The sequence below is a fragment of the Ascaphus truei genome, chromosome 4 (genome assembly GCF_040206685.1).
Source record: "Ascaphus truei isolate aAscTru1 chromosome 4, aAscTru1.hap1, whole genome shotgun sequence".
Classification (NCBI taxonomy): Eukaryota; Metazoa; Chordata; class Amphibia; order Anura; family Ascaphidae; genus Ascaphus; species Ascaphus truei.
Window position 1 is genome coordinate 220,871,645 of NC_134486.1, and position 15,415 is coordinate 220,887,059.

Consider the following 15,415-nt stretch of genomic DNA (forward strand, 5'->3'; position numbering starts at 1 on the left):
TTTTCAGATTTACGGTCCAAGATTCACATACATACGTGAGCATGAGCAGAATACACTGGTCGAAAACGTTCTTCTTGAGGCACAGTGGGAAGTTCCCTTGGCATATGGTCTTGTTAAACAATGGATGGCATAATAACTTTTTCATTTTACTTTCATTTCATTCCCTGCAGAAGGCTCAAAGCAATGGTCCGGAAAAGGAAGGGGTGATCCAAAACTTCAAACGGACCCTGTCTAAAAAGGAGAAGAAAGAGAAGAAGAGGCGTGAGAAAGAGGCTTTGAGGCAAGCAGCAGATAATGAAGACGGACTACCGTTGAAAGATGATACGTAAGTGCATATTGGTTCTGGACAAAATGATTTTTGTCTTCAGTTTGTAAGTGTTTTATATAGTCCACAACATTTAAATATAGTTTACAAGAGTGACTATGCTCGGTGATGCATTACAATGTAGTTGAGTGATGCACTGCAGGCTTTTCAAGCACCACAGGAATTAATGTAGAAATATCATTTACGCACCGGTCTCCTCTGAAATGCATGGTTATATCAATCCTCCGCAAATAAAAAAATATCACTTGTGAGGGAGGTGTGTGTGTGTGTGTGTGTGTGTGTGTGCGCGCGCGCGCGTGTGTGTGTGTATTCAATCTTCATGACTGATTAAAAAAAAAACACCTCAATCATTGTGACAAGAAAAAATACAATGGCGCTAAAAACCGTTCGATATCTGTAATGATGTATTAAAATGTAATCACAATATAAAGTACAATGTGAATAAAATACAATGAAGTTGGTTAAAGCCAAGCAATAGTGATAAAAACAAATTGTAGTGACAATCAGATTATAAATTCCCCAAATAAATCTGTGCACAGCAGCATAGATGTACATTGTAAACCTGCTGCCTGACTTCAGACCTCCCCAGTGGTCTTGCTAGACCAATGTTGAAGAAAAAGTCCTTAGGTGCATTTTTCTCCCATGCGTCTACGGACTATTTCTTCAACATCTTTCAATCATTGTTCAGTTACCAGAGTTTATTTCAGTTATTTTAGCTACATGTGTAATCTCACCGATAGTAAAGTAGTTTGCTTCACATCCCTCTTTTGTGCTTTCCTGCTTGGTCAATCACGTTGAGAAATGTACAGATGTTGGATGTGCACAAGTCTTTTTTAGATGAACATCTTTTTTTTTTTTCTCATGTTATAAGAAAATATTTTATAGGAAAATAGGCAACTGCCTATCATTTAAACAAAGTCCCAATTCAATCAACATAGTCACAATAGTTCATAATGTTCTGTACCTGAAGAGGGGGAGAATACACAGTTTATTTATTTTTTGGCACAAAATCTTGCACTTATCAAGGCATTGAATGGTGTTGTGAATTTCATACAGGGGTGGAAACCTTGCACAATAATGCAACTGGAATTTTCTTGAATTTGTTGATTTAATAGTTCTTATGTCCGTGCCATGTTACTTGCCCTTTGGTAAACGTGCTACAGAAATTTAGACTTATAATTAATATGAACTTTAGTCGTTTTATCATGAATGTAGGGCCATACCCTTTTTTGTATGTAAAATAATCCACTTCGTTCTCTAGCCCCTAGTAGCGGCCTTCCCCTTCCTCGGGTAGAATTCAGCCCCAGTTAAATGAACAGAGAATTAAATCTTCCTGAGTAAGGGAAAGATACCGTATTTCCTCAATTCTAAGACGCCGCAGCTTTTCGGGGAAAAAAGAAACATTACATTAAATGTACAGAAAAAATGACAATGACAACTTAAATGAAGGCAACAGCAACCTCCTGCTCAGCACTATGGGCGGCGCTCTAGGGTTGGCAGCATCGGGTTCTAGGAACATCGTTCCGCTATGTATGAGATCACTTGATCCTCTTTTGACTCGCATTAGCGGCCATATTGGTACAGGAACTATTCAGTTACCAATACCCGTTTTCAATGTTTGCCAGCATGTACAAAGCTGCTATCTCAGATTGGGGAGGAGGAGAAGGGGTATGTCTTTCTTTCTTATTGGAAAAGGAAACTTATTAGGGGCATTATAACCATACAACATTTTTACACATACTGTACTTCCGTTCAAATGGCCTACTACGTCACAACTTGCTCTTTTTCCTAGCGGTTGGCAAGTTTCGTTTGACATCGATTGTAAGACGCATCCTGATTTCATAAAGTTACACTTTGACATAAAGAGCTTCTTAGAATCAAGAAAATGCGGTAATTATGGTCTTCACAGCGTGTCAGAGCAGATGACCAACTATTGCGTGGCCAGTGTCATCAGGGCTAATCATGTGCAGGTCCTTGTGATGTTGGCCAAATGTACATTGATCAAGAAGTTACCGGATGGTTTTATATTAAAAAAAAAATATAAGACCTATATTTTGTCAATAGCTTGAAATGTTTTGAGATATGCAAACATCATCTTATCAGAGAAGGCATGTGAGCGCAAGGAGATTGACAATCATTTACCACGTAGGATTGACCCAAGATCTTTTGAAACAAAAGAATATAAATTCTCAGATAAGCTCTCGCTTGTCTGTTCTCTACAGTATGTTTATAACGTGTGTGTCTAGTGTCTTATGGGGCCAGTTAATTAGTATAATTTATTTAGGTATTTTTGACAGGACACAACTGTATACAGTATATAACTTAGAAAATCTATTAATCATTGTCCCTAGATGCTTGTTATCTAATTTTGTGTGTTTAGTGGAGTGACTACATTTTATTCATTAATGCATTATTCTCGCTTCTTGACATGCTGTGGCAACACCTGAATTTATAATGAGTTCAGACTCTATTTCAGGGTTGAACTATGCAGCATATGCTTCTAAAGGGAGTTTATTGGATCAAACAAATGGGTGCAATGAGCCCCTTTTTGGTTTCAATAAGGAATACAATACAAGTGTTTTCCCATGGTGATTGAAAACTGTACAGGCATACCCCGCTTTAAGGACACTCACTTTAAGTACACTCGTGAGTAAGTACACATCGCCCAATAGGCAAACGGCAGCTCACGCATGCGCCTGTCAGCACGTCCTGAACAGCAATACCGGCTCCCTACCTGTACCGAAGCTGTGCGCAAGCGGGGAGACTATAGAGCCTGTTACAAATGCGTTATTTACATCAGTTATGCACATATATGACGATTGCAGTACAGTACATGCATCAATAAGTGGAAGAAGGTAGTGCTTCACTTTAAGTACATTTTCGCTTTACATACATGCTCCGGTCCCATTGCGTACGTTAATGCGGGGTATGCCTGTATACAACTTTAACATTTTAAAATCTACACTGGGCAACAATTGAATACTTCCATTTAATATTTTTTATGTCTACGCTGATCTGATAAGCCCCCCCCCCACTCACCTAAACTAGTAGAACACAAATGATGATAAATTCCTGCCTTAAAATCAGAAGGAAAAGTGATTTTCACGAGGTGTCTTTTTGCACAGCTATGTGCATGCGTGAAGTTAGATGCCAATTGGTTCTCACGTTCATGTAACCTATCAGCCAGGTTCATCTTTGAAAATATAGTCTTTATGGGAACGACAGAGTTAAATTGGCTTCAACAGAAAAAGCAAGGGAAGATTAGAAAGCGGTTTCCATAGCCATCATTGCAATCAAAAAGGTATAATGTGAAAGCAATTTTCAGAGAAAGGGGTCTGCTAAAACAAGAGGTGATGTGCTGGAACTTGGTAGGATGAGGGGGACATATATAAATGAAGTATATTTTAAAGCTGCAGTTCCTATTGCCTGTTATTCGTTTTTAATAAATGCAGCCGTTCTGTACATTTACGGCAATGCAATTATCTAAGCTGCTTATCGATCGGTCAAGATACTGATTCCTAGGGCATGCAATATGGCCGCCTATTTCAAGAGGAAGTGTTGTGGCTTCCCACATGCTGGGTATAGCAACCCAAGGAAGTTAAGTTTAATACATTAACAATCATTACAAATTACAAAGAGTGAAAGGTGTTACAAAAAAAATGAAGAGGAAAAATGAAGTGAGTATTGACTAACTGCACAACTGATTTATTAAAAAAATAATAAAAAAACATAGGATTTTAAATTAAATGTTTTTTTTAAGGGTACTGAATTTATGGAATAATCTCCCTGCAGAGGGGATGCAGGTTACAATAGTGCAGTACTGCTAGGGATAGACACAAAGGTACACAGGAGTGCTCATAATATGAAAACAAGCCAGTGATAATATGCCAGTGATAATATAGAGCCTGAATCTTTACAGCAGTTTGGCAACATGGGCTTAGTGATTAAGCTAAAAAAAAGTTCACTATGCTTCACGTCATTAAATTTACATAAAGCATCTGTAGCAGAAATGTACTGCTAATGTTGCTGTTTAAGTTTCAATGGTATAACCGATGTCCCCTATTACACACACTCACACTCTCTTTCTCTGTCTGAATACAGCTTGTTAAGCCAATATTTTGTTTAGGGAGGAACTTTTTTTATTTAGGGGAAAAAAGAAAAAAAATCTGAAGCATTACAATTTGACATTTACACATCAGATTTTATGTTCCTTTGTTTAGTTGGTGCTCTGTACCTTATCAAATGAGCCTTATTAATGTAGTATGGACTGATCTGAATCATCATGTGTGCGCACTCCTGTCATTCTCTTTTCATTAGTGAGAACTCGCGACTGGCAGCGGAGGTGTACAAAGATATGCCCGAGACAAGCTTCACCCGTACAATATCCAACCCTGAGGTGGTTATGAAACGTCGGAGGCAGCAGAAGTTAGAAAAGAGAATGCAAGAGTTTCGCAGCTCTGATGGTCGCCCTGACTCTGGTAACCAAGTAGAAAACTTACATTGTGTTTGTGTACGTTCTGAGGCAACCTGTGAAGAAATGCTTTCACAAATGAATTGTTTGCACAGCAGGTTGGCTAGAAACAATTAACCTTTCCTGTGCCTAAACTAGCAACAGGTTGGATATGCCAGCTATGAGACAGGTGTGTTAAATGTGCATTATTATTAAATGCGCATTATTTATTTACACTGTTTCAGCATACTCATTTTTTAAGACCTAGTTATGTGTAGGTTTGTTATGTGTTTTAAATCCGCAATCCTGAGTGTAATTAATTAATTTTTTATTTTATTTTTATCTTGCCTGTACTGGGTGTGGGGTCACCCTGAGCTCTTCAGAGGTGCCCCCACATCGGGGAAATCCTGCAATTCAGGAGCGGCAAGCCTGGGGTGTACAAGCGGTTCACCGGGCAAACTAGGTGAACAACATGGCCACCGTGGTCAGGGCTTGCTGCTCATGCTGCTGTGTCATTGAGGTGATGTTGCAGCTTTCTATTGGTGACTCAGTATCCATGATTTCCATCTGTCTCCAGATGTGTTTTTTTTTTTTTTGGTGTTTGTTAAAACCGACACACACTAAAAATATTTCACAAACAAGGGGGCTGAGGGATATTCGGGGAGGGGGCACATTGTTTTTTTTTTTTTTTTTTTTTTTTTAACGCATTGTATTGAGGTGGTTGCAAAGCATGTACAAAAAAGAGAAAAAAAGTGCGCGATTACTTGTGAGCAATGGAATAGAACATATAAACACAAATGTGATGAAAAAATAATAAAACCACAACACCAGATAATGTGCAAATGACACCAGAAATCTATGTACAAAAATACACATGTACAGGACCTTCTTAGGTGAATAAAGTGAGAGTCTGCAGCTGTAGAAATGGGGTGACCCAGCACCCCACACACTAGAAGAGAAAAAATACAAAAAAAGCGCACAACGCTCAGTGTATTATCTTTAGTATAAAAATATATATAAAAAGTAAGTACTGTAATCTGCGAACATCAGAAAAAATCTTTAAATCATATCATGTAACAATACATGTGTTGACAACGCCGCAACGGATCTGGTCAGGGGAGACATGTCATCTGTCACACATTGGGGGTCTTCCAGAGATGTCGCTCTGTCCAAGGTAGGTGCCTCAATTCCAGGGGGGCACAAGATGTCCTACTGAAGCCAAGATGTCCCACTGCAGACTTACTACCAGCAGCCTCCAGTATAGAAGAGATTCGGCTCCAATGTCTTAGCAGAGATCTGTGGCAGGAGCTGCCCAGCATTGCTCTTCTTGCAAGACAGGAGGAGACCTCTTCTTAAAAGAAAAGACTTCTTCTGTAGCAGGTCTGCCACAGTCCTATGCTGAAAGACTGGCACAGGAGGGAACTGCTAGATCAATAAATGAAGATTAGTTATTCAGATGTTTTTTCCGAGCTTTTAATACTTATTTTAGTTAATGAAAAGATAACCTGCTGACTATATATAGATACAGATGTCTCAACACTGATCAGTAGTGAAGATTTCCAACAGTGTCGAGTTCCTTTTTAAAGGAAATATATATATATATATATATATATATATATATATATATATATATATATATATATATATATATATATATGTATGTATGTATGTATGTATGTATGTGTATATATATATATATATATGTATATATATATGTATATGTGTGTGTGTAAATACTATATATATATATATATATATATATATATATATATATATATATATATATATATATATAATATTGTGTGTGTGTGTATCCCACCTAGGCGAGAAGCGTTAATTTCAGCTCTGGAGACCCCTTGTTCCCTGAGATACTTGCTCCTAAATGGGCTGACGGTATATTTGTTTTAAAGGTCCCATGTCATGTGGGCCAATAGGAAGCCGCAAATGATGAGGTTGCGGCTTCCTATTGGCTGCGGAAATGGACATTTTCTGTGCCCAGCCGGGGCTGCTACCGGTAGACACTTCCGATGTATTCGCCAAGAGGTTATGCAGATTTAATTGGAGGGTAGTTACTGACAACTCTTTATTTGATTCTCTATAAAAGTATAATTGTTGAGTTCCACTGTTCATCTATCACGATATTCCGACACAAAGTGCAAACCTTCACAGTATTGTATTGTATGTCTTTATTTATATAGCGCCATAAATGTACATAGCGCTTCACAGCAGTAATACACGTGGTAATCATATAAATAACAAATAATATAAATAACAGGTCATGGGAATAAATGCTTCAGACATAAAAGTAACATTAAGGAAGAGGAGTCCCTGCTCCGAGGATCTTACAATCTAATTCAGGAAAGAATTTCTAATATGGGCTAGATGGCAATTTGGGAACTTCACAATCAACATTGCAGGCTTTGTGATGGTCTGCAAAATAGGCTAGATGCATTTTTTTTAAATTGAGAAAAAAAAAAAAAAAAAAAAAATTATATATATATATATATATATATATATTATATTTTATTTTATTTTATGGTTCCCAAATGCAGTGATGCATTATCGATGCACCATGCTTTTGGTGATGGATATTAAATTTGTTTTTCCCCTTTTCTCAAGAAACCCATTATTTATATACTGTACCGTGAGGTAATACTAAGAGTTTGCTACGTATCTCATAAACTATGAATCCTATCATACTGTAGGTGACACGTTGTTTATTTTTAAGGTGGGACACTGAGGATTTATGCCGACAGTTTGAAACCAAATATACCATACAAGACGATCCTGTTATCTACTACCGACACAGCAGATTTTGCCGTTACAGAAGCTCTTGATAAATATGGACTGGAGAAGGAGAATCCCAAGGAATATTGCATTGCAAGGGTAAGCAAATCCAGCTACAAGGTCCTTCCGGTGGACTACCTCTAGTTTATGGAACTTGATGCTGCGCCCTCATTTAAATTATTGACGTTTCAAATTATTCGCGAGTTCATTTATTGTTATTGAGTTAGTAAGCAAGTACCTAAACTGAGTCATTGCAGTCTTTTAATCCAATCGCTGAAGGGTCTAGTAACGCATTGTCGGGATGGTGATGACAAGACTATATTCATAGTATGTTTAAACTACCAATACTAGCTCCAGCACACTTCCTGTGCAGTTAGGGAGGTGTGTAAGGAAATGCCTACATGACGCAAAATAACAAAGGGTTAAGAATGTTGAAAAATAGAATTTTCACAAAATTGTTGCTTAAACCTTCATCGTAGATGTCAGAGAGCTGGTAAGGAGCGGTGGGGAAGGGGGGGGGGTTGAGAAAGCTGACAGTGGGGCGCAAACAGAAAAGTTTGCACACCCCTGCTCTGGGGTGTTATGTTAATAGATGGAGAAATAACTTGGTGTTATTTTTGAACACGAAAACATGGTTATGTTACTGCCTTTGAAGCAATGGGAACCTGGTTAGAAACTCCTCGCCTGATCACTTAATTTCCCTGTACCTCATTTACTAACACTAGATTGTAAAAGTTATATGGCAAGAACTAGTGCCACACAAGTTTGTATAGTTACGATATGTATTGTATAGTACCTGCAATATGAAGAGGGATTTTCAAGCACACAGTCCGTTAAAGGAGCTGGCCAGAATACAACTGTTTGTAAAGAATCTAACCGTCTAATTTGCTATACAAATCTATCAATGCTAACCGCAAAGGTTGATCAGCTTTTTCTTTTTTTTTTGTTTTGTAAACACTACACATTGAATTTCTTAGGGCACCTAAATGAGGGAGTGTTTTGTCAATCATTAATTTCTTTACCCTTATCTCCCCCCCCCCTTATCAGAGAACCAGCAAAGAAAAGGGGGATGGGTTGTTCTGAGGCTGTAATAACACTAGCTGAACACCTCATACAATCTCATTTCTCAAGAACAGCAGGCTTGACACTACCCGTCTCTATCATCCTGTCTGCCTTGCTGCCTTTTGCCTCTAAACTCCTTGAACTCCTTGTATTCTCTTGCTTGCTCCATTTTCTCACCTACTTTCTCCTAGACCCTCTACAATCTGGTGTCACGGGGGACTCCTGTGGCGGGTAGGATCTCGGTGGCTGGAACAGCAGGAAGCGTAGTAGGGGTCACAATCAGAGGGTCCGAGGCAGGCGGCAGACAGCGCAGTCAGGAAACAACAAGGGTCCGAGGCAGGCGGCAGGTAGCGAAGTCAGGTAACAAGCAGGGGTCCGAGGCAGGCGGCAGGTAGCGAAGTCAGGTAACAAGCCGAGGTCGGCAACGAGGAGACTGGAACAGGACAGGCGGGGCGGGACAGGGACTGAGAACAGGGAGCAGGGACTGAGACCGGGGAGCAGGAATAACCAGGGACAAGCCAGATTACTAGCAAGCACCTTTACTGTGAACAGACTACAATACAGGTACAGGTACATAAACAGATCAGATCAAAGACAGGCATGTGCATGGGAGTCTGACTTGCAAGCAAAGGCAAAAGCAACAGACAGGAAGCAAGCTATAAAGGACAGAGACAGGAGCAACAAGAAGACAGAGGAACCCAGAGCCAACAGAAGACAGCAGCACACCCAGTGGACAAGGAAGCTATGGCTAGGCAGGAGGTCTAGGCAATCCTGACATTACTCCCCCCTCTCAAGAGCGTTCTCCGGACGATCCTCCAGGCTCTTCCCGGAGGCCTTGATGAAATGGCGACTCAAGGTGACCCACCTCTGGTGGCTTGTCAGTGGGCAGAGGGTACTCCACAGGTACATTTGGTGCAGCAAGAAAACCTCCGAATGGGTGCGTTCAACCCAAAAGCAGGGGCAGAGAAGCCAGTAGATCCTCCTGACAACCCTCCTGGTTTAGCAAGGTGTCCCTGATTGAAGGCCGACTCACGATGGCCTTCGGACAACACTCCAAGTTTTGCAGGAACATAGGGATCAGCAACAGCTCCGGACAACCTTCCAGGCTCTTCAGGGAAATCTTGATGGAAGGCCAACTTAATGTGTACGTCAAGTGCTGATGGGAAATCTGTGAGAGGTGCATTTATCCTTATCGCAAGAGCATTGGCATCAGCATCAAGAATATTAGGCATAGCAAGGAACTTCACCAGGGATCCGTCTAACGTCATAGCAGGGGCATTGGACACAGATACATCAGGCTCATCACATGCGGCAGAGGGGACATATTCACTTTCCGTGGTCTCTTTTTGTGACCAATATATCTCTTTTAGTTTTGGAATCTGGAACTTCCCAATGGATACGTTCAACTCCATTGCAGAGGCATGGACATCAGGAATGTGGGCATCAATGACGGGTGCAGACTTTTCACATGTGTAAGTGGGAACATAGAATTCACACTCCATGGTCTCCTTTTGTGACTGCCGTTTTGTGGTATCACCTAAAGTCTCATTAAGACCAGCTATTTGATTTTTCAGCTCTTGAAGCTGTCCTTCTGCACTTCTTTTCCCACTCAATGCAGTTGTCAGTTCGGCTTCTTTGGAGTTGAGTCGCGACTCCATATCTTCCAGCTGACTCAGAGTAAAGCTTAAATATGTTTCATCTTCTTCATTTCTGATCTGCAGCTGCCGGTACTCCTTCCGGGCATTGTCCAGCTCCAGCTGCAGCCAGACCTTATCACGGGCTGTGTGGTCCAATAATTTGCAGGCATCGGCCATTTTGACCTCATAGCGCTGTGTCAGGCCAGCCACTTGACAGACGGAAACCTTCTCTCTCTCCTCCTTTTTGGCAAGCTGTGTCTTGAGCTCAGCGATCTGCGCCTGCAGCGCTGTGAGCTGCTGAGATGTGTGTTCAGCTGCTAGCTTTAGCTCTTCCTCCAGTGAGGCTCTGGTTATGCTCAGTGTGGCCTTCAGCTCCTCATGCTGTTCTTTGGGGACACACTGGGTACTCAAATAATCTTGCAGCATCTTTATTTTGTAGGCAGTCTGGAAACTTTCTTCCTGCAGAACTCGCTGCTTTTCTTCAGCATTTACCCATTTCTCTTTGGTGTCCTGCAGATGTGTACGCAGTTCTCGCAGCTGACTCTGCAGCATATTTTCTGCTTGTGTGCGCCGCTCCAGGGAGACACGTTCTTCTTGCAGCACTCTCTCTGCATTCTGCAGTGCTGTCTGCACGTCTAACTTTTCCTGGGCCAACTGTTTCTTCTCCTCTCCTAATTCATGGAGCTTCTTATCTCCTTCACTGACTTGGACATAGAGATTCTTGCACTCCTGGGTTACCATTTCAAAACTGCTATTTAACCCTTCGAAGATCTCTCTCAAAGAACGTAGTTCTGTGTTGAAGTGGCAATTCTTCTCCTCAGAGGCTTCCAGTTTTGTGCCAACTTGAGCCATGAAACTCTGGTACTGCGCATTATCAGCATAGGCCTTCTCCAGCTTACTTGACAGGATTACCCTGTCCCTCTCCAACTGCTCTCTTTCTTTCTCCTGGAGAACACACTTAGCAATTGCTGAAGATAGACAGCTTTGTAGTGCAGTCTTGGCCTCTTGCTCCTTATCTAAACGTTCATAAAGACAATCAATCGCTTTCTGTGCAGCTTGAAGCGTCTGAGTAGGGGCATCTTTCTTCTCTTCCACTATTCTTGGGATACGTCTGTGAGTTGCCTTAAGCTGCAGCATATCTCTTTCATCAAATGCAGACTCTGAGGTTAAATTTTCAGTCTTAATTCCTTCTGCAACTTCCACAGTAATGCCTCCCTTCTTTTTCTTCTTCTTCCTTACTTTGAGAAGTTCTGAAGAATCAGTGGTACTGTGTTCACATTTACTGCTGAAGACTGTTTGAGTGGGAGCCATAATTTCAGACATGGGGAAACCACACTTCCCAAGAAACCAGTAAAGAGGAAATGTGTTTTTAAAACAGAAGCATTAGAATGAACAACAGGAATATTAGACACAGAGAGACACAAGATAGGAGAGCTGACCCTTTGAGACTTTAACATCAGTCACAGAGATTATAAATGCAAGGAAAAAACATAGACAGAGAAACCTGCAGTTATATCTGAATCTTTTAGGCGTAGGGATATCATACAGACAGAGAAAACCTGCAGTTACATCTAAATCTTTATGCATCAGGCGTAGGGATATCATATAGACAAAGAAAACCTGCAGTTACATCTAAATCTTTATGCATCAGGCGTAGGGATATCATATAGACAAAGAAAACCTGCAGTTACATCTAAATCTTTATGCGTCAGGCGTAGGGATATCATATAGACAAAGAAAACCTGCAGTTGAATCTGAAACTTTTGATATCAGGCATAGAAATATCATAGACAGCAGGAAACTAATACAGAGAAAACTTGTAGTTAGATCTGAAACTTTTGACATAGGAATATCAGACAGAGAACCCTGCAGTCAAATCTGAAACCTTTGATATCAGGCGTAGGGATATCATATGTTGCAGAGAAACAAACTTTAGGGGAACTTGCAGGTAAACCTGAAACCATCATATGAAAAACTATAGATGCAAGAAAATCAAAGCATGCAGCAACAAAATAATGGGAGCACTTTTGTCTTTTGAAATGAAGACCCTGTGAACAGCAGTAAATCAAGGTAACCGTCCTAAATAGAAATGTGAGTCTGAAAATCTGCAGTGGCCCACCCACAATGCAGAGACAATTCTTGTCCAGGTAATGAAAGTCTGAAAATGGCAAAAACAGGTACTGCAGGGAGGGTTTTTTTTTTTTTTTAAAGGGAATTCTTCTCAGGGAGAAAGTGGCACAAAAAACCCTGCAGAAACCTTTGCAAAAATAAACATCTCAAAGAAAGCTGCAATAGTCTGTAGCAACAGTTCTAGTCTCAGAAAAAATGTTTTTTCGTTATGAACGCAATAATTCTTGCAGAACACTTAGCAGCAACAAAAAAAAAACCTTTCAAAATCCCAACTTGGATTTCCAAAAAAGAAACGAAAGTACTTATCTTAAATCATGCGGATGTGGTCTGCTGCAGCAGGCAGGAAAGGGTGCAGGCAGAAGAAGAATCTGTTCCAGCGAGATCCAGAAGTGGCCTTTGCTTTCTGTCACGGGGGACTCCTGTGGCGGGTAGGATCTCGGTGGCTGGAACAGCAGGAAGCGTAGTAGGGGTCACAATCAGAGGGTCCGAGGCAGGCGGCAGACAGCGCAGTCAGGAAACAACAGGGGTCGGCAACGAGGAGACTGGAACAGGACAGGCGGGGCGGGACAGGGACTGAGAACAGGGAGCAGGGACTGAGACCGGGGAGCAGGAATAACCAGGGACAAGCCAGATTACTAGCAAGCACCTTTACTGTGAACAGACTACAATACAGGTACAGGTACATAAACAGATCAGATCAAAGACAGGCATGTGCATGGGAGTCTGACTTGCAAGCAAAGGCAAAAGCAACAGACAGGAAGCAAGCTATAAAGGACAGAGACAGGAGCAACAAGAAGACAGAGGAACCCAGAGCCAACAGAAGACAGCAGCACACCCAGTGGACAAGGAAGCTATGGCTAGGCAGGAGGTCTAGGCAATCCTGACATCTGGCTTCTGCACTGCTCACTCCACAGAAACTACCCTCACTAAAATAACTAATGAACTCCATGCTGCCAAAGACGATGGTCATTACACTTTGCTCATATTACTCAACCTCTTTGCAGCCTTTGATACCGTGGATCACATTCTTCATACTCTTGGTATCTGCAACAAAGCTCTGTCCTAGATTTCCTTGTACCTCTCCCATTGTACTTTGTGTCTCGTTTGCCAACACTTCCTCTTTCGATCTCTCTGAGGGGGTACCCATGGGGTCTGTCCTGGAACCTCTTCTCTTTTCTCTTTACACACACTCTGTAGATGACATTATCACACCTCTTGGATTCAAATATCGCCTCTATGCTGATGACACAATAATGTACCTTTCAACCCCTAACCTTACACCTGCTGTACAGACCAAAGTCTCTGAATGTCTCTCTGCTATATCATCCTGGATGGCCCTCTGACGACTTGCTTAACATGTTAAAAACGGAGCTCCTCATACTTCCTCCCAAGCCTGGCCCTACTGCCCCCTTCTACATTACTGTTGGCAAAACTCATACACCCAGTATCGCAAGCACACTACCTCGGGGGGTGGGGGTGGGGGGCACATTTGACCCCTCACTCACATTCTCCCCTCACATTCAAAATGTAGCTAAAATCTGTCGGGTTTTTTTCCCCTCTATAACATTGCAAAGATACATCCTTTCCTCTGTCCATTTACTGCTAAAACTCTTAACGCAGGCCCTCATTCTGCCCTGTCTCGACAATTGTAACCTTATGCTGTTCGGCCCTCCTGACTCTCAACTGTCACCCGTTCAAGTTAGCCTAAAACACTGCTATTAGAATCACTTTACTCTCGCCTAAATCTGTCTTGGCGTCTCTCCTGCTGAAATCACTCTCATGGCTTCCTTTCAAATCCCATATTACACACAGAATTCTCCTGACTTTTAAGGCTATATACACTCTTCTGCCCCTCTTTACATCTCAGCCCTAAATTCTCACTCTTCACCATCCCGACTGTGTTCTGCTCATGGATGTCTTCTCTCTACCCCTTTTTTATCTAAAGCCCTCTTCCGCCTAAAACCTTTCTCACTCACTGCCCCCCACACCTCTCGAATGACCTTAAAAGACACCTACTTAACGAAACATATGGGTAGCTCCGTGGCTGACATTTATACACCTCATACACCTCATACATCGATCCTGGCTCTTTTCAGACGCACTTTGGAGAACACCTTCCTACTGTCTCTGTTCTTATCACTTAGATTGTAAGCTCTTCAGGGCAGGGACTCTTTTTCCTTATGTTACTTTTATGTCTGAAGCGCTTATTCCCATTATGTGTTATATTATTATGTCGTGTATTACTGCTGTACAATGCTATGCACATAAATGTCGCTATATAAATAAAGATCAACATACATAATAGTGTGATAGAAATTGATGCGTTCAACTATCTGCATGCTGCCTCCTTACTGGACCATCATCTGTTAAATATATATATATATCTTGTATCTCCCTGAGGAAGGTCCCATTTTGGAGGACCGAAATGATGGGTTTCTTGATGTACCACTATTTTCACTAATACACTTTGTATAGTTTTCTACAATTGAGTGCTGTGTCTTGCTTTTACCAGACCTCGGAACGGTAACGTGTGTGTGTATATGTGTATATGTGTATCTGTGTGTGTGTATGTATGTATATGTGTGTATATGTGTGTATGTATGTATATGTGTGTATGTATATGTGCAGTGGTTGACAAATCACCAAAAAATCTACTCGCCACACAAAAAAATCTACTCGCCACCTAGTAACAAACGTGTGCTGCTTGGGCCAATATTTACTCGGCCGGGGGTTAAATCCACTCGCCTGGGGCGAGCAAATGTATAGGTTTGTCGAACACTGTATATGTGTATATGTGTGTATATGTGTATATGTGTGTATGTATGTATATGTGTGTATGTATGTATATGTGTGTATGTATACACGTATATATACATATATATATACATATTGTGTAAGTGTGTGTATATATATATATATTCGAAAAATAAATAGATGATACCGTTCTGTGGCTAACGAAATGCTTTTATTTGTGCAAGCTTTCGAGATACACTGATCTCTTCTTCCGGCGATATTACAATGAAT

The 15,415-nt window shown here is 41.1% G+C and overlaps 1 protein-coding gene across 26 annotated transcripts in view; it reads left to right on the plus strand.

Moving 5' to 3' along the window:
- AFDN (afadin, adherens junction formation factor) overlaps positions 1-15,415 on the plus strand; it is a 260,034-nt gene that overhangs the window by 104,798 nt on the left and 139,821 nt on the right. For all 26 annotated transcript variants that reach the window (XM_075596883.1, XM_075596899.1, XM_075596908.1 and 23 more), the window contains exons 4-6: positions 171-325; positions 4,643-4,803; positions 7,504-7,661. In XM_075596883.1, coding sequence (XP_075452998.1) covers positions 171-325; positions 4,643-4,803; positions 7,504-7,661 — 474 coding nt within the window. The remainder of the gene's footprint in view (positions 1-170; positions 326-4,642; positions 4,804-7,503; positions 7,662-15,415) is intronic.